This window comes from Syngnathoides biaculeatus, chromosome 3 (genome assembly GCF_019802595.1).
Source record: "Syngnathoides biaculeatus isolate LvHL_M chromosome 3, ASM1980259v1, whole genome shotgun sequence".
Classification (NCBI taxonomy): domain Eukaryota; kingdom Metazoa; phylum Chordata; class Actinopteri; order Syngnathiformes; family Syngnathidae; genus Syngnathoides; species Syngnathoides biaculeatus.
In genome coordinates this window covers 29,244,287-29,263,042 of record NC_084642.1, presented here as the reverse complement: position 1 = coordinate 29,263,042, position 18,756 = coordinate 29,244,287, and the positions used below count along the sequence as shown (strand labels likewise).

Genomic DNA, 18,756 nt, shown 5'->3' with positions numbered 1-18,756 from the left:
CTGAATTGCTCAGTCATTCACAATTAAAGACGGGACGAGGTTCACCGCTTTGTGAACAAATATGTGAAAAAACAGAACCGCATGAAATTTAGGAATTTCTTCATATACTGTCCCTAATATCAAAAGGTTGTGAGAATCTGGAGATATGACTTCCTATTAGCAGCAAGGCAGAAAACCAACATTGAATTCCCATGACCTTCGATCCCTCAGGTGCCACTGCATCAAAAAGAGACATTTATGTGCAATTTAAAACTCTACTGTGCAAAGCAAAAGCCATTAATCAGTAGCATCCAGAAACGCACCTGGCTTCTCTGGGCCCGAGCGTATCTAAGATGGACTGATGCAAAGTGGAAAAGTGTTCTGTGATCTGACAAAGTCCACATTTCAATTGTTTTTGGAAATTGGGAATCTCGTGTCTTATGGGCCAAAGAGGAAAAGAACCATCTGGACTGTTATGGAAGCGAAGTTCAAAAGTCAGCATCTGTGATGGTCTGGGGCTGTATTAGTGCCAGTGGCATCGGTAACTTACACATCTGTGAAGGAAACATTACCGCTTAAAGGTACATATAGGTTTTGGAGAAGTATATGCTGCCATCCAAGTAACATCTTTTTCATGGACGCACGCCCCTGCTTATTTCAGCAAGGCAAATGAAAACCCATTCTCCACATGGTACAATCGCTTGGCTTTGTAGTAAAAGAGTGTGCTTACTACAGTACGCTGGCCTCTCTGCAGTCTAGACCTGTCTCCCATTGAAAATGTGTGGCGCATAGTGTCCTCAGTTCCCAAATGTTGATTGAATGTTGTCAAAAGAAAAGGTGATGTAACACAGTCGTAAACATGATCCAGCTTTTTTGGCACGTGTTGCGCCTATTTCCGGAAAACAGTTCATCAGTTTGAACATTAAATATTTGCCGTGTCTACATCCTTGAAGTGTCTTCAATTAAATACAGGTTGAACATTATTGGTAAATCATTATATTCTTTTTTCATTTATTACAATGCCCCTACTTATGCAGTGAGGAAAATAAATATTTCAACACCCTGGCATTTTGCAAGTTCTCCCACTTCGAAATCATACAATCTGAAATGTTCATCTTAGATGTATGCCCACTGAAAAAAATCTGGAAATTGCAATGTATGATTTTTTTTTTTTTTTTTTAAACTGGTGCCAAGGAGTTTTTGAACACCTGTGAAAATAAGTTATTTGTGTTCAGTAGTGTTTGTTTTCATGTGCTTGATTGACTCAAAATTAGCAGTTAGCTTGAAGAAATGGCTGCTAGGACGAGCAGTTAAAAATCACTCATGACTGTGCTAACTGCGTCGTATGTCGTTCTTCTGGCGAATGAATAACTTGGTAAAAATTGTCTTAGCCGATTGCAAAGGAACACATACTTTCAGTTCCTCATTTCTGTGTTCGAATCACTCAGTTCACTTAAGCCACTCCTCTGCCTGCACGGTGGTGCCTGACGCTGGTTGCTCATTGGTCATTCACTGAAGTGAGTGACATCGCTTGTGAGTCGCAAATCAGTCCCGGCCCCGCCTGCACGCTGGCTGCTCATTGGTCATTCACCGAATATTTAGAAGTGAGTGACAGAATGCTTCGACAGAATAAAGAACAGGTAAATGGCAGAATGGAACTGGGAGAAAGCACCCATGAGAACTATTAAGTTGTTAAAAGTTCACTTACACGCAGCATGAAGAAAATACCTAAACATAGGCGTGAATATTTACTCTGCCACAGTCCTCTATTGAGGGAAAATTATGAAGTGCCGGTCGTAATATCATTGGAAACATCAGAAGGAGCCTTAAAGGGGTGAAATCCAGCAACATTGTGCAAAAACTGCTCAACCTTTGAATAGCAGGACAAAGTTGATAGAAGATCAACTAAGGTTCACCTGTAAAGGTTAGAGTTCATGCAGGTTCATGCTGACATTTCGTCCGAAGGCCCAATATCTTTGTTTTTGTGATATGACGTCACCCCTGATCTTCATCCTCATGTTCCGCAGGCACATCAAATCTGTTACTCGGTCCTCTGCCTTTTCTCCTACGTGGCAGCCGTGAAGGGGAAGGAGACGGACGGAAAAGCCAAGATTCTATCGCCACGACCCCTCTCAAGCTAGTGCACCCTCTGCCCGCCTGGACCTCAACCCTCCTTCCTCCATGTGCCTCGACTTGAGCCCAAACACCCACCGACAATCCCTGATCGTGACACGGAAGCACACAAATGAGTGTAAATATTGGCTTGTCTTCGACCCGCAGTGCTCTGTGACGTGTAAATACTCGTACCAGGAAGTTTGTCCTCGTATTAACTGTGTTGCCTTCTCCTCTTCGGCCAGATGTGCATGCAGGTCCCGTGCACCCCCATTGAACTATTAACTGTGATCGTGTGCTTATTTACTATAATGTCATTCTCCGTTAACACGTGCACGGACGTCCGCTAAGGAAACGATCTGTGCTCCCGCTCTTCGCTCCGTCCGCCGGGCTTACTTACTGTCCTAGTTCCTTCCGCTGATACCTCGTCTGTGCTCTGCTGTCCATCCGTAGCATGTTACGTTTGACCATTCAGGAATAATATGATATACATATTTTGCTGTGTATTTATGAAACGTAATGCCCATAATTATTGACTTGCCTAAATGTGCAATACCGAGTTCACAGGGTGAACGTGCATTCTTTTGCTGTCGATTGACGTGATAGGACGTCGGTGTGATGTGATTTAGTTTCTCTTCGGTGTGTGAACCGTGAAGTTATTTGGTAGATTGGGTCACGCTACAGAAACCGCTCTGTAATGTGATCTTCAAACTCATCTTCTCCCTCGCGTTCATGAAATATGTGAACACAGCGCACTCTCTCCATTATAGTTCTTGACGCAAGTGGTCAAGATGTACTCGGTGTACTATTCAAATACAATATTGGCTTTTGGGGTGAAACGGCAGTCGTGTGAGCATGTCGGAAGCGCTGCGTTGTTAAGATTCTAATAGATCCACAAAGGAAATTCGCAGTGAATGTTGATGGAGCGGTGACCTTTTCTAGTGTTTTGATGTCTTGTTTAAAGTGAACTTTCCGGTTGCCCATCCAACTTTCTGTGTGTGCCTGTTTCTCCACATCCATCAATACATCAACAGAAGCCTCTGTATTTTTAGCCTTTGACTGTATCCAAATGAATAAATAGGAAGTTCCACTCATTCCACCTCATTGGTCATGATAAAATAAGAATTCGGTGTAGGACTGGAACAAAGCTTTGAGGATCAGTGGATCTTTCGGACTATGATTGTCTGTGTTGACCGGCATCTGTCTCGTGAGGAAACAAATGTATTTATAGGAATGTACAGCTTAGGCCATCTAATAAAGTCATTCAAAACAGAGCCTCGTGTTTAGTTTCTTTGGAAGAAAAATTTAGCACAAACTGCTAAATGGTTACTTTATTGTCGATGCACTTGTTCATTTATTTACAACTTTGGCTCGCCAGCATCTGAATTAAGACCTTTGGAAGAGAAAAGGCACAGGATTACGCACATCCAAAAATAAACAACCTCGTTTTAGCCTATTAATCGTAGTCGCTTGATATGCTGTAACTGGGAAAAAAAAAAAGGGAAGTGGAAGGAAACGGGACATTTGATTTGAAGAACAGATTCTGTATACAGTCAATGTGAGTAATGTAGACCTTGATTAGTCATATTTGCAGTGAAAGGAAAACTGTTTGTTGGGTTTTGGCAAAACATGTTCAGAAGTTGAAGTCGTCTGCAGATGAATTGACTTTCCACGTGAAGCTTCAAGTGGGAGAAAAAGTCTCTTCGGTTGGGCAACTTTGTACTTCAAACAGTATAATGTCACTGGGCAGCCTATTTGAAAGTAAAAATTATTTTCAAAGACGGTCTTCTAAAGTTGTTCAATAAGACCAGTGTTCATAAAAACTAGAACTCCTCCAACTGCGTCCTAAACGTAATTTGGAGATTTTATTATCACCGCATGACGGTAACAGGGTTCACGACGTGGCATCATCCGTGTTGACGGCGTTTCGGAGGATTCGAAGGCGAGACATGACTTCGTCCCAGTCCAAGTAGGCGCCCTCGAGGTGTCGCACCCTGTCCGGTCTGCTGATGTAGCTCTTTCGGCCGTGCAGCAGGCGCCAATTGTCGAACGTCACCATGTGGCCTGCAAAACAACAAGGGCAACCGCATAAGTCAGCTCCTAGAAATACTGTGCATAGTACAGTATTACCTTGGCGCCATCTTGTGGCATCTTAGGCCAAAGGAACTAGAATAAAGTGAGTGGAGGAGCTTCATTTAGTGGCACACAGTTATGAGTACTTAACTTTCTAAAGAACATTTCATTTCCATTTTAAAGAGAATGCTACACGTGTTTTCAGCTGTTACATCTGCACAAGGTGGTTACTTTGTGTCACCGTATAGAAGTCACTTGTGTTTTCATGATTTCTTTTGTAACTTTAGCGGGTTTTTTGTTCTGTGGTTTCATTTCAGAGTAAAATGTGAAACTGAACTGCATAACACTAATATAATAAAACTTGACAAAAATGGTGTTCTGAACCCTTGGAGCGGTACCGCATCAATACTGTATCATACTTTTACTGCTAACAGCAATAATAATGAGATTCTGTTGATTATCTATCTATCCATCCATCCATCCATCGACTGTTACTGACATTTACAGGCAACAAAAGGCAGACAATAAGTTTGTGCAGCAGCATAACAATATTGCATTATGATATTACAGCTTTTCATTTGACTATTTTTTGTTTTATACCCTACAATATTCACTGTAATTATAATTTTATTACAGAAGTGCAAATAAAAAACAGCAAATGAACAAAGTGAAATGAAATGAAGGTAACGAAAAAGGTAGTTGCTGATGGGGGGTTGTCAGACTTATTATTGGTTGGACAAGAGGGATGACTTGATTGGACGACAGCGTTTACGCAGCGCAACCACTTTTAAATATATTGTCAAAATGTTGCAATTAGTCCTGAGCATATCTATCCGTTACATGTATTAACTCCTATGTATAGTGGGTACGGAAAGTATTTAGACCACTTAAATTTTTCACTCTTTAGATTGCAACCATTTGCTAAAATCATTGACGTCGTCATTTTATTTCTCAGCACCCCGTAATGACGGGAAAATAAAATACAATTGTTGAAATATTTGCAGGTTTTATTCTAAAATATCACACAGCCATAAAACTCATTTATTCCACGTCGCCATCCTGCACGGTATATTTGAATCCACAAGCTAGTTTATTTGTAGCCTTCTCATGCCTTTTTACGTCGTACTATAAATATCAGCGTTGTGATGCTGATTTAAACCTGACTGATTTGAATACATGAACTGACCAGAGGAGTAACTTTCAGCCTTTATGGGGCCAAGGAACCTATTTTACTATTGAAAAATCTAATGCCACAAAAAGTAATATATAATAACTCTCTGATGGGTGATCAGCCCCAAAAATCCTAATCGTGTAAATCCTAAAAGGAATTGACCTTACCATTCAAATACTTTTGGAGGGGACTGTTTATGCTGGAAAACATGGCTCTTCTCAGTTTTTGTACTCGAAATCGAAATCAATTGTTGAAGTCTTGAAAGTTTTGTCAAGTCAGAAGTACTTCAGATCCATTAAAACCAAACATCTAAGATTTATCTTAAAGCTACAGTAATGTAGATGTTATAAATTAAAATGCTTTAGGGGCAGAGATGATATATTTTCAGATTGATAAAACAATTTACAGGCTGGACGCGTCAATTACTGTCTTCCCATTTTCCTACTACAGGAGTTTGCGGTACGTCTCTGGGTTTTTATTAGAACCCAAATGCGATGTCTCATGCTGACCTGGCTCCATCTTGTAGGTGACCACATTCTCAGCTCGCTTCATGATGTCCACGAAGGCCTTCAGCGCTCTGTAGAAGGGCTGAACCTGATGAAGAGGAAGGTCCAGCACCGAATCCCTCGTGGCGTTGTTGTAGTTTATCCTCACGACCTGACCCTGCTCATTCAGGCTGACAAAAGCACCATATGCCAAATCAGAGATGGCTTTTTTTGACTTTTTGACGACATGATATTACAAACACCTTCCATAACTCCAAAACTGCAGCCTGAGAATAAACAAATTGTTGATGAATGCAGAACCTTAGATACTATTCTTGGATTTGTTTGCAAGATCTTGTCACACTGTAGTGGGAACAGTCATAATATTGGGCAGAAGATGGTAGTGTCGCTCTTTCAAGACTGCTCAATTCCATTCATGAGGCGGACCATGAGGAGTTCAAATACACACACTCACTCAATGATTCGCTTCTTGGACTGCAGCATGAAGTCGCAGTAGTCAGTCCCCGTGTCGGTGAAGTCCACCAGGAGTGAGGCCAGCGTGCGGAAGGCCTCAGGGTCGTCTGCCCGCAGCCGCTCGGCCGCGTGGAAGCCGTCGACCACCTCGCTGTCTCCACCCTCCTCTGCCTGGCCTATGCAGTGCAGGAACTGCACCTACGATCAATGTGCAAAGATGGCGAAATGATTGCGGGACATTCGGGTGCCCCCGAATTGAAGCCCTGTCGCTTTGGATGTACTCACTCCAGGTGCAAAGTGTAACGCCGGGTAGTCTGTGTGGAGGCTCAGATTTCCCGAGGTGTAGGCCACATTGTTTGCCATGTACTTGTCTACAACCTGCCACGTATGCCTGAGGACAGCGAAGACCAACATGTCCGCTCAGTACAAAAGTCTGCCCAATCAATGGAACACACAAACATCACTTGTACAACCAAATAATATCCATCCACTCATTCTCCACAGCGCTCATCCTCACTAGGTCTGCCTCAAGCTATCCCGACTGCCCTCAATCAAGAGGTGGAGTACACCCTGGACTGGTCACCAAAACAATCGTAGACACAGATGGACAAATAACGGTTCACCCTCACAGTAATGGACACTTTAGCTTCAATTCACTTCACATGCACGTTTCTGGAGGCCAAAGTACTTGGAGAAAGTCGCTAGCATTGGTGAACAATCAAACTGAAAACACATAGATGGATTACTCCAGCAATATTAGCAAAAAGGGCTGGATTTTTTTGGAAGATTTTTTTTCTACAAATTCCACCATGAGACAAAGATCACGGCATTGAAAAAAATATGGCAATTTTTCTCTCTCGAAAGTTAAATATATTAAAGAATATTGTATTATATTAAGTATTGGTAAACATTGCATGTTCTGCCTACAATTCATCTTGTTGACCCAAAAACAATTTTTTCATTGTATATTTTTTTTTCAATTACTTAGAAGAATAATCAATTCTTGGAATTTTAGACTCCTAGATATCAGAATCAGCATCAGCATTTTTGTACAGACTAATATTATTTTTCTTTACTTCCAGTTCAGCTTTAATGTTTCTTTTTGCTCATTATTTTCAAGATTATCAGCATCCTTTTTCTCCCTAAACACACTGCGACAGTAGACGCACATCTTTCATTTCAGACAAAACTTACTTTCAGATGCTCTTTCTAAACATTATACACGCTAAAACGTCAGTGTACTGCGCTGCTCTCACTCCCAAGTATTGCACAGCAAAGCAGGCCTTTTACAGCACTTGAGGAAAATAACGTTTCATCAAAACAATGCAATAGAGCCGTAGATGAAAACACATTAAATACATTTTTATTAGAAATCCCCAGTTTAAACCACGTGTCAAATTCAAGGCCCGGGGGCCAGATCTGGCCAGCCGCATGATTTTATGTGGCCCATGAAGGAAAATCAGTGTATCAACTTCCATGATATTATCAAAATTCATGGAAGTTGAAACACTTCTGTACCAAAATTTCAATTTGTCACGTCATAAATGATAACGTTGAGATATTGCAAGCATTTTTGTGTTAGCAAAACAACAATACATTCAAAACCCATTACTATTGATTTCTAATTACAAAACTAGTTAATACATTTCATGATGTAGAGGGTAAAGATTTTTATGGTTTCAGTTATAACGGCCCTCTGAGGGGAATCGTAATTACAATGACACGACACGACAAAAATGACTTTGGCACTCCTGGTCTGAACCGCAAAAACGACTGTGGCAGATGTCGACCGTGTGTAATAAGTGGATGTCACATTGTTTTGGATCCTTCCATACATTCTAGGCCGATTAATACAGTAATCTCTCATTTTTATTAAAAGTTTCCTGCGTTCCAGACCACCTGCCAATCTGCCAAGCAGTGACAGTATATTGATTTTATTCTTTTATTCAGGGCTACCATGAACATGCTCAAGATCCACCTTTTCAATTTTAAATGAAAATTAACATTTACATTGTTTTAGTTCCTTGATAACATTACTCAAAATTTTGTTGTTTGATGATTTAATGTTTTACTTTCATGCTACTATAAGGGCTATTAATCTTTTCAATAATTCTAGCTTTTTGGCTTGGGGTTATATATACACATGTATATTTTATGATGATTTTTTTTTTCATCAAAGGGGAGCCCTCTGGACAAATGCAGCACTATGAGGGCTCAAGCAAGTGGAATCTGTAGGCTGGTCCCAAGCCCATAGATGCATAGGATTGCGTCAGGAAGGGCACCCGGCGTAAAACTGTGTTGAACAAATACGAGCGTTCATCTAAAGAATACCATACAGGGTCGGTTGTGGCTCGGATTAACAATGTCTGCCCCCGGCACTGTTAACCTGCAGGGCGTCAGTGGAAATTCAGATACTGTGTGTCGAAGACAAGGAAGAGGAGGAAAGCGGATTTGTCGTCAGAATAAGAAGAGCAATGCACAGAGCCTACAACTGAGTGTAGTGACTTTGAATGTTGTGACAATTACCGGAAAAGCTCAGAAGTCGGTTGACATGATGATTAGGAGAAAGGTTGATTTATTGTGCATCTAATAGAGCAGGTGGATAGGTAGTAAGGCTTCTAGCCTTGGTGTAGGACCAGGGTTCAAATTATTTTACCATGGAGTAGATGGGAAGACAAAATGGAATAGGGGTTATTTTGAAGGAAGAGATTGCTAAGAATGTCTTGGAGGTTAAAGGAGTATCAGATCGAGTGATGAGGCTGAAATTTGAAATTGAGGGTGTTATCTATAATGTGATTAGGGGCTACACCCCACAGGTAGGATGTGACCCAGAGATGAAGGAGAAATTCTGGAAGGAACGAGACGAAGTTGTCTTGAGCATCACAGACAGAGAGAGAATTGTGATTTGTGCAGATTTCAATGAACATGATGGCGAAGGAAACAGGGGCGATGAAAAAATAATGGGTAAGTACGGCATCCAGGAAAGGAACATTGAGGGACAGATGATGGTGAACTTTGCAAAAATGCTGTAGTGAACACTTTTTTCCAGAAGAGACAGGAACATAGAGCAGCAGAGGTAGAAGCATGCAGGTGTTGGTGTAGACGTTGTAATCTGAAGGAGGTTACTGACTGTAAAGTAGTGGTAGGGAGAGTGTAGCGCAACAGCATAGGATGGTGGTGTGTAGGATGACTCGGGTGGTGGGGAGAAAGGTTAAGAAGACAAAGGTAGACCAGAGAACCATGTGGTGGAAGCTGAGAAAGGAGGAACGTTGTGTGGCCCACCGAGAAGAACAGAGAGAGGGATAGAGATAAGAAGGATGTGCAGCAGGTATGGGTGATTAAGGATAGCGATGGAAATATGTTGACTGGTGTCAATAGTGTGCTAAGTAGATGGAAAGAGTACTTTGAGAAATTAATGAATGAAGAGAATTGGAGAGAAGGTAGAGTTGAAGAGGAAAGCGTGAATGACCAGGAAGTGGCAATGATCAGTAAGGGGGAAGTTAAAAAGGCACTGAACAGAATGAAAAATGGAAAGACAGTTGGTCCTGATGACATACCGGTGGAGTTATGGAAGCAATTTGGAGAGATGGCTGTGGACTTTTTGACCAACTTATTCAATAGAATACTAGCGGGAGAGAAGATGCCATAAGAATGGAGGAAAACTGTGCTCGTCCCCATTTTTAAGAACAAAGGCGATGTTCAGAGCTGTGGAACCTATAGAGGAACAAAGATGATGAGTCACACAATGAAGTTATGGGAAAGAGGAGTGGTGGCTAGACTCAGGACAGAAATAAGTATTAGCGAGCAACTGTATGGTTTCATGCCTAGAAAGAGTACCACAGATGCATTATTTGCCTTGAGGATGCTAGTGGAAAAGTACAGAGGAGCTCAGAAGGAGCTACATTGTGTCTTTGTGGATCTAGAGAAAGCCTATGACAGAATACCAAGAGAGGAACTCTGGTACTGCTTGCATAAGTTTGGTGTGACGGAGAAATATGTCATAATAGTACAGAACATTTATGAGGGCAGCAAAATAATGGTGACGTGCGCTGTAGGTGTGACAGAAGAATTTGAGGTGGAGGTAGGACTGCATCAGGGATCAGCTCTGAGCATCTTCCTGTTTGCAGTGGTAATGGATAGGCTGACAGATGAGGTTCGACTGGAATCCCCTTGGACTATCATGTTCGCATATGACATTGTGATATGCAGTGAAAGCAGGGATCAGTTGGAGGAACAATTATGACAATATATATACATTGTATAACAATTATACAATTATTATTATTATTATTATTAACAACAATGGACACTGAAAAGGAGAGGAATGAAGATTAACCGAAGTAAAACAGAATATATGTGCATGAATGAGAGGGGTGGAGGGGTAAGAGTGAGGCTACAGGGAGAAGAGATAGCGAGGGTGGATGACTTCAAATACTTGGGGTCAACAATACAGAGCAATGATGAGTGTGGTAAGGAAGTGAAGAAATGGGACCAAGCAGTTGGAACAGCTGGCAGAAGGGTCCTGGTGTGTTATGTGACAAACGAGTCTCTGATGGGATGAAGGGCACTGGAGAGACAACAGGAAGTAGAACTGGGGGTGGCAGAAATGAAGATGTTGAGGTTCTCTCTAGGAGTGAGCAGGTTGGATAGGATTAGAAATGAGCTCATTAGAGGGACAGCCAAAGTTGGATATTTTGGAGACAAGGTTCGAGAGAGTAGACGTCAATGGTCTCGACATGTCTAGAGGCGAGAGAATGAGTATATTGGTAGAAAGGTGCTGAGGATGGAGCAGCGAGGCAAAAGAGCGAGGAAGACCAAAGAGATGGTTGATGGATGTTGTGAGGGAAGACATGAGGGCAGTTGGTGTTAGAGAGGAAGATGCAGGAGATAAGCTTAGATGAAAAAGATGACACGCTGTGGCGATCCCTAAAGGGACAAGCCGAAAGGAAAAGAAGAAGAAAGGGAGCCCTCTGGACTGGGAGCTGCAGTCGGCCGTGGCTCTGCTCGTGCCTCGCAGGGTCCCCATTTGCCCTATCTGGCTCCTCTTATGCCACTGCATTGAGGTTCCATCCCGGAGTCATGTGGCGGTCATCTGTTTTCTGTTCTTGGTGCAGATGAATCCCTGAGATTGTATTTCCTCACTTCTCTGTGTCCATCCAATATTTTTTTTTCCAAACCTGCATATGTGTGCGTGGGGGGGGGGGGGGGGGGGTTCCCGTGATTCCAGCAAATTGTATTCCAAATACAGCTTCTGGGGTATCGACTCTTCACTAAGATGTGTTGAGAAGAAGAGCTGAGCGCTAATGAGGTAACGTTAGCTCCCATGTTCTGACGATGAGAAACAGACACCTCTTTACTTCCAAGTCTGTGAGGTCATCCTCTGGCAGTTGTAATGCGCTGTGGTCCAAACCTCTGTTCTGACTCATTGCACCAGGTAATTCCTCTGCTTTAAAACAGCTGCAATGATTTTGGCTTGTTTTTCCCATCGACGTCTTTGCATAATAAACCAAAGCGCTAAACTCCAGCCAGATAAAAGTAGAAAGAGATGTGCTTCTATCGTTTCAAAGGGACCAATAATTTTAAGCAGTGACAAAATGTACACGTTTGTCATCATCAAAGTTGTGACGAAAATAAAAATCGTTAAAAACAAACACGGCCAGTGTTTCTGGATTCCTTAGAAAATAAAGCAATACAAATCGCTAGTTTTATTTAATAACTTGCTCAGCCCCAGTTAAATCATACTTATGTGGAAAACTCACCATGTAAGCATTTCATGAGGCCACAGCTTATTTAACAGAGGCTTGGCTGCTTGACTTACCCGTAGAACGTCAGTCTAAGATAACCGATCCGCTCGGCCAGCTTTGCCACGTGCCCTTGCTCCGCCGGAGCCCCCTTCAGGTAGACGATTCCAACACGCCTCAGTGCCACGAGCCACGCTAGCGCCGCCTTGTCATCGTGGAGGACGTCCACGTAGTTGGCTGTGGGAATACGTAGTTTGCTGTCCCAATAGTAGCGTTCTGAAATGAGAAAACAATGCAAAAAGAATGTTAAAATCAAAATTGTGCTAATTTCCATGACTCTGTGCATTAAAAAAATGGTAATTTTTCTCAGTATGTAAGAACAAAAAATAAATACTAACTAAATTAACATCAGGTAATGGGAGTAAATAAGGAACAAGACATTGAGAAACAAAACAAAAAAAATTATAGTAGAACAATTATCCAACCATCTATCCATTTTGAAGGCAGCTTATCCTCATAGGGGTTGTAGATAAAATGGAACCTACAACAACACACTTTCGGCAAGAGGCAGGGTACATCCTGGACTGGCTGGTCGCCAATCACAGCGTACACATGAAAAATCAACGATTAATACCAAAGTCAGGTGTGTGTTTCACTACACCATGAGTGACTGTTACACACCAAATTGTATACACACATTTAATTTTTTGTCTCTCTGTCTGAAATCCATCCATCCATCCATCTACCGCTTATCTGAGGTCAGGTTGCGGGGGTAGTAGCTTTAACCGGGACACCCACACTTCCCTTTCCCCAGCCACTTCATCCAGCTTTTCTGGGGGCACCCTGAGGTGTTCACAGGCCACCAAACCGGACCACCTCTCTGTCCATACAAGTTATAAAAAGAATCGGTGATAAAGGTCAGTGCTCAGACCATCACACCGACTCTGACACTGGTCATACAGGGATCGAACAGCCCATATCAGGGGTTCGGTACACCATAAGAACCACCAGAAGAACTGCCCACAAGACCAAAACTCCCTGAGGGACACGGTTGAAAGCCTTCTCCAATTCCATAAAACACATCTATACTGGTTGTTTGAACTCTCATGCACCGTTAAGGACACTGCCGAGAGTAAAAAGGTGGGAGACTGTTCCACAACCAGGACGAAAACCACATTGCTCCTCCTGAATCTGAGACTCGACATCCCGACGGACCCTCCTCTCTAGCACCCCTGAATGGACCTTTCTCTGGAGGCTGAGGAGTGTGATACCTCGGTAGTTGGAACACACCTTCCGGTCCCCCTTTTTAAAAAGGGGGACCACCACCCCAGTCTGCTATTCTAGCGGCACTGGCACAAATGTCTATATGATGTTCCAGTGGTGTGTCAACCAAGACAGCCCCACAACATCCGAGCCTTTAGGAACTTTGGGCAAATCTTATCCACCCCCGGGGCCCTGACACCAAGGAAGTTTTTAACCAACCTCAACCTCAGAGATAGGAGAGCCCACCTCAGAGAACCCAGACTCTGCTTCTTCCTGGGGAGGCGTGTCAGTGGAATTGAGGAAGTCTTTGAAGTCATCTCCCCACCAACTCACAACGTCGCGAGTTGAGGTCAGCAGCGCCAGATCTTCAATGTACAGAGTGTTGACGCTGCACTGGTTCCCTCTCCTGAGACAGCAGATGTCCTTCTCCATGGCCTCAGAGAACTCTGCCCATTCCCGGGTTTTTTCCTCAGAGACCACCAAAGCTCTATTATCACTCAACTCAGGTCACATTGGCAGAACTCTCAAAGAACAAGACACGAACACCGAGTCTCAATAAAAGCGCACTTACATTTGAAGATTCAAATCTATGATTGTATGCAATGCATCAAGATGAATGACAATCTTTCACCTCATTTTAAAGGCTGAATTTTTATGCTCTGAACGCAATTTGACTGAAACCTATTAATCTGATTAATATAGTTCATTGATAAATGCAGTACAACGTGGATGCAGCTTGAACAATTTCAAGCCATATTAAAAAATGGCTTTTCCTATTTTATTGTAATGTGCTCCAGTAATGAGGCCTTGGTCCAAAAATCCACCCTGGAGTAGTAATGATGTAATGGCTAAGAAGGATTCTTGGAGCTGAGACGAGCATCAGAGAATGCCCAATCTTTTAAACAGGCACCACCACCTTGGGAGCACATTATAATGCAAGGTTAAACTTTTAGATGTATGTGTTTCTTGGTGAACAATAGTCAATAGTATACATTTCCACACCCCCCCCCCCCGCCAAAAAAAGAATACTAACAAAGGCCATCTGTGTTTTTCATATTTCAAAATAAATTATCTTAAATACAGAAGCTAAATCTTATATTAATGAGGCTTCTCACTGCTAACCATGCCAGTTCATAGCTTGCTACTGAAAGCGAAAGAATATGACAGGCGCACTGTGAAATATTAACAGGCTTCTTTCAGACAAATGGAAAAATTCCTCCCACTGCTACACACCCATCTGGTTACACTTCTTTTTCCATTGAGCCAGTCTCAAGCAACTTCCATATTACAGCTGCAAAGTGTATTTCTGGTAGGAGGAGGATTTAAGTGCCTAGATTTTGTAGCTGGCTGATGTTCGCGGCTCCTTTATTTCTCTTTTTCGTACCAATTTCTTCAAAGCCTTTCAAATGCCTGCATCGCAATCTAGCTGCAAAGCAAAAGCCTGCAGGGGACGGGGCACCAAGCATGATGAACCTGCTGGAATCTGCATTTTTTTTCCTCAGGATGTGGTATTGTAGTGCCTCAAATTGAAAGGAAGACAGAAGCACCGCACCTATCGAACATGACTGGCAGCTGTCCCTCCAGAGTGTCTTCACATTCCATTTTTGGCTACACAATTCAAAGTCTTGGGAACTATCTGCTTGTGACAACAAAAGAGAAAGTAGGGCAAAGGCCAAGCCTGGTTATAACAGCTATTATTACTCTTGTGAAACTGGGTTTGGATGTCTGGTTGAGGCCCAGCAGGTGTCTAGGATGTAACCATATATATTTCACTAGTAAAGTTCCAGCAGTAGTTCTGGAGAATTATTATTGGGAACCGCAGCATGCACACGGATGTCGAGGGAATCATATTTGCGACAGGCAGCTCAAAAAAAGAGATGAGAATTCTGTAGGGGTATGTCTTTTGATCTTGGAAATAACCTTCTCACAAGGGCTTTTTTATGTCGTGAGAGTATGGTTAGCAATGAAAAAAAAGGCTGTCTACACAAACAAATGACACATACTGTATACATATTCAATGTGGCCACTTTAAATAAAGAACACGACTTACATCACTGCAGAACTGCAAGTAATTTCCTGAGGATTGGACTGTACTTGGGGCACAGAAAAACTGACTAGACATGGATTAAAAGATAGGGATGGCTGGTGATGAAAGCTTATGGCTTCCATTGTCAATCTTCAAGCAATTAAGCGAATAAAAAACGAACAAAAAACAAAACCACACAGGAAAAAGCTGGAGATTAAATCAGCACTCTTCTCCCCCCATCTGGGAAGGCATGTGCATCCACAGAGTCAACAAGGAATCAACTTTGCCATCTCTTCCATAGTTTCCAGCTGTAGTGGGCTTAGAGACCCTGTGAGATTTAACACGGGCATTATTCCCTCTGAATGTCTATCAGAGCGAAAAAACCTTGGGGAATCTACATCTGTCTATTGTGCTTCTCTGTGTCAAAGCACTAGGGATTTGAAAAGAAAGACTGTGGAGGTGGATGTTTGGAATGACACCAACAGCCAGACAAGATTGTCTATCGCCATAGCCCACTTTCCCCTAAAAACTGGTCTTCTGCAGTGGCTTTTCCAGAGAAGGAAACCTGAAGCTACAGATCCGATGGCTGTCTAGCTGTCATTGTGCTTTGTTGGAGCCTGAAGACTGTGTCACCTCAACTGCAGCCACCAAACTAACCTTGTTTTGACATAAGTGTGTTTTATCATAAAGCTGCATTCATATCAACTGGCAATCTGTGAAATGCACATGAGCGCTCCAGCCAGATGGAAATAAACTATGATTTTAGAAAGACTTAAAAATACAATTAAAGCAATGAGTCTGACTGAAACAAAAACACCTTTTTAGTTTTTAATCAAATCTGGCAGTGATGCACAGCTTTTTTTGCCCATAGATCTTCAAAAATCGCTCAACTAAATCTTGCCTTGATGAGGTGCAAGCAGAATTAAATGATACAAAAAGACTGTCTCTGCCCTTTTGCCAAGGTTGGCTTGGAATTGACGCCTGAACATTGAAAGGGTTAGTGAACCAGAAAATCCTGTTCATAATTGAGATCATTCTCAACATTCAAGTGCATGAAGTGTTCTTGAGGAGAAAATACCCACTTCATGAGTATCCTGCCAAGATGCATTTTAATTGTTCGCAATTCACTCTATGATATCAGCCTAAAAGCTTGGGAAGAAGACCTGAGATTTAGTTTCACATATTGACATTCAGAGAATTTATTCCTTTGAATTCTCTTCTCAGTTGTAGTGCAATAGTAGATGATGCTGGGTTTCGAAACCAGCCATCGTTGGTCTCAAACCCGATTACAAATTTGAATGAGTTGTGTCAAAAAAAAATCTGACGAACAAATCACATGACTGAGTGTGGCGACCACCGATGGGATAAGCCAAAAAGCACACTAAAATTCATAGAATTTATTTAAAAAACTAAGACAGAACTTTGTAGTGGGCCTCATACAATATATATATAAATTAAGGTCAATCACGCAATTCATTTTCAGTTCTTATTGCAACTGGTAGACCCTGAACTATCCATTTTTCATTTTCTGAGCCACTTATCCTCATGAGAGTCACGGGAGTGCTAAGCCAATCCCAGTTGTCATCAAGCAGGAGCCAGGGTACACCGTGAACTGGTTACCAGCCTATTGCAGGACACATGGAGACAGACAACAGTTACACTCACAATCACCCCAAGGGGCATTTAGAGTGTCCAGTAAATGTTGCATGTTTTTGAGGTGTGGGAGGAAACAGGCACGGAGAGAACATGCAAACTCCATGCAAGCAGGGCAAAGATTGAACCCTGGACCTCAGAAATGTGAAGCCAACACTTTAAAGCTGCACCACCGTACCGCCCACTCTGGATTAATCCCTAGTATATTGCAGGGCATATAAAAGTTTGTTTACCTATTTACCATGTTTGTTTTGCTTTTCCCAAGAAAATCATTAAGTAAAATCCCTCTTTTAAAGAGGTTACAGGCACACAGTTCCCATGACAACACGGCAGACCCATTACATACCTTACAATGTTTCCAACAACAATCCATAAAAGGTTGAAGATCAGTTTTAAGGGTAGAAATCTGTAAATGAAAATTTTAGTGATTTGAGTGATCTCTTACCGCAGCCTCAGAATTATCTTGTGCAAGAGATTTTTCATTATTTACGGTGCTGGGAAAAACTCTTGGCCTCCTTCTCAAATTCTTTATTTTTACATAGTTTTCACATCCATCGATCCATTTTTTGAGCCACTTATTCTCACACGGGTCACGGGAGTGCCCAGGCCTCTCCTAGCTGTCAATGGGCAGAAGGTGGGCTAGACCCTGAACTGTCCAATCGCAGGGCACACGGCGACACAACAGTCACACTCACAATCACACCTAGGGGCAATTTAGAGTGTCGACTTCAAGCATGTTTTTGGGATGTGGGAGGAAACCAGAGTGCCCGGAGGAAACCCACGCAGGCACGGAGGGTGTGTGTGTGTGTGGGAGGGGGGGGGGGGGGGGATAGACTGAAATAAAACTTTTATGTTGGGAGACAACAGTCCCAACATTTGAAAATTCGCTGACCAATGCAACCTGCAGTTTGCTGACAAGAAGCCTTGAAGAATATGATTAAGATGAAAATTTTAACTGAGTGATAGTCTGGTTTGAAAGAAAACATGTAATTTTCCAACGTTGAACCTTCACAGCTATGATTGCAAGATCCCTTGTGTCACCAAGATTGTGAGGATACTGAAGACAAAATTCAGACCAGATGGGAAAGAGGAAACCAGATAGTCATCATTATGAATCAGGTTTTACTTAGCTGAGACATAAAATTAGTTAGGTGACCAAAACAAGAGACAGTCTAGATGCAGTGAAATTCTTTGTTAGACTCAGTTCATGTGAATACATATTGTTTTCAAAATTTGAAATAAATCAGGCACGGTGGCGCAGCCATCGAGCGTTGGCCTCACAGTTCTGAGGTCCAACGTTCAAATCCTGGCCCCGCCTGTGTGGAGGTTGTATGTTCTTACTGTTCCTGCATGGGTTTTCTAGAGTGCCCAAAAACCTGCACAGCCACAAGTAGAAAATACAAACTTCACACAGGCGGGGCCAGGATTTGAACACCAGTCCTCAGAACTATGAAGCCAACACTGTAACCAGCTGTTCCAACGTGCCGCCCTGAATGTAAACAGAGTACAGTATGTTCCTAATTAAAAAAAAAAATGCAAAAAAAAAAAAAACCCAAAAAAACAACTGCAGATATGTCAGAAGAGCACGATGATGATAAACAATCATTGGTTGCGTGACGAGAATACGTTGGATTGGGGTAGCTATGATTACTTTCCATAAATATTCATTTGCATTATGTTTTACGTTTAGGCACAGATTAAGTCATGAGTAATTATTTCAACTCCTATTAAATAAACATGGCACACAAGTTGCCATAAGTCAAATATTAAATATCTACA

The 18,756-nt window shown here is 42.1% G+C and overlaps 2 protein-coding genes across 11 annotated transcripts in view; one reads left to right on the top strand and one right to left on the bottom strand.

The window, feature by feature from the left end:
* Positions 1–3,797, top strand: part of madd (MAP-kinase activating death domain) — an 88,739-nt gene extending 84,942 nt beyond the window's left edge. For all 9 annotated transcript variants that reach the window (XM_061815198.1, XM_061815201.1, XM_061815197.1 and 6 more), the window contains one exon: positions 2,007–3,797. In XM_061815198.1, coding sequence (XP_061671182.1) covers positions 2,007–2,120 — 114 coding nt within the window. In that variant the 3' untranslated portion in view covers positions 2,121–3,797. The remainder of the gene's footprint in view (positions 1–2,006) is intronic.
* Positions 3,798–3,934: 137 nt separating this feature from the next.
* bbox1 (butyrobetaine (gamma), 2-oxoglutarate dioxygenase (gamma-butyrobetaine hydroxylase) 1) overlaps positions 3,935–18,756 on the bottom strand; it is a 37,557-nt gene continuing 22,735 nt past the window's right edge. For both annotated transcript variants that reach the window (XM_061815209.1, XM_061815208.1), the window contains 5 exons: positions 12,113–12,311; positions 6,580–6,685; positions 6,296–6,492; positions 5,845–6,011; positions 3,935–4,155 (listed from right to left, as the gene is read on the bottom strand). In XM_061815209.1, coding sequence (XP_061671193.1) covers positions 3,986–4,155; positions 5,845–6,011; positions 6,296–6,492; positions 6,580–6,685; positions 12,113–12,311 — 839 coding nt within the window. In that variant the 3' untranslated portion in view covers positions 3,935–3,985. The remainder of the gene's footprint in view (positions 4,156–5,844; positions 6,012–6,295; positions 6,493–6,579; positions 6,686–12,112; positions 12,312–18,756) is intronic.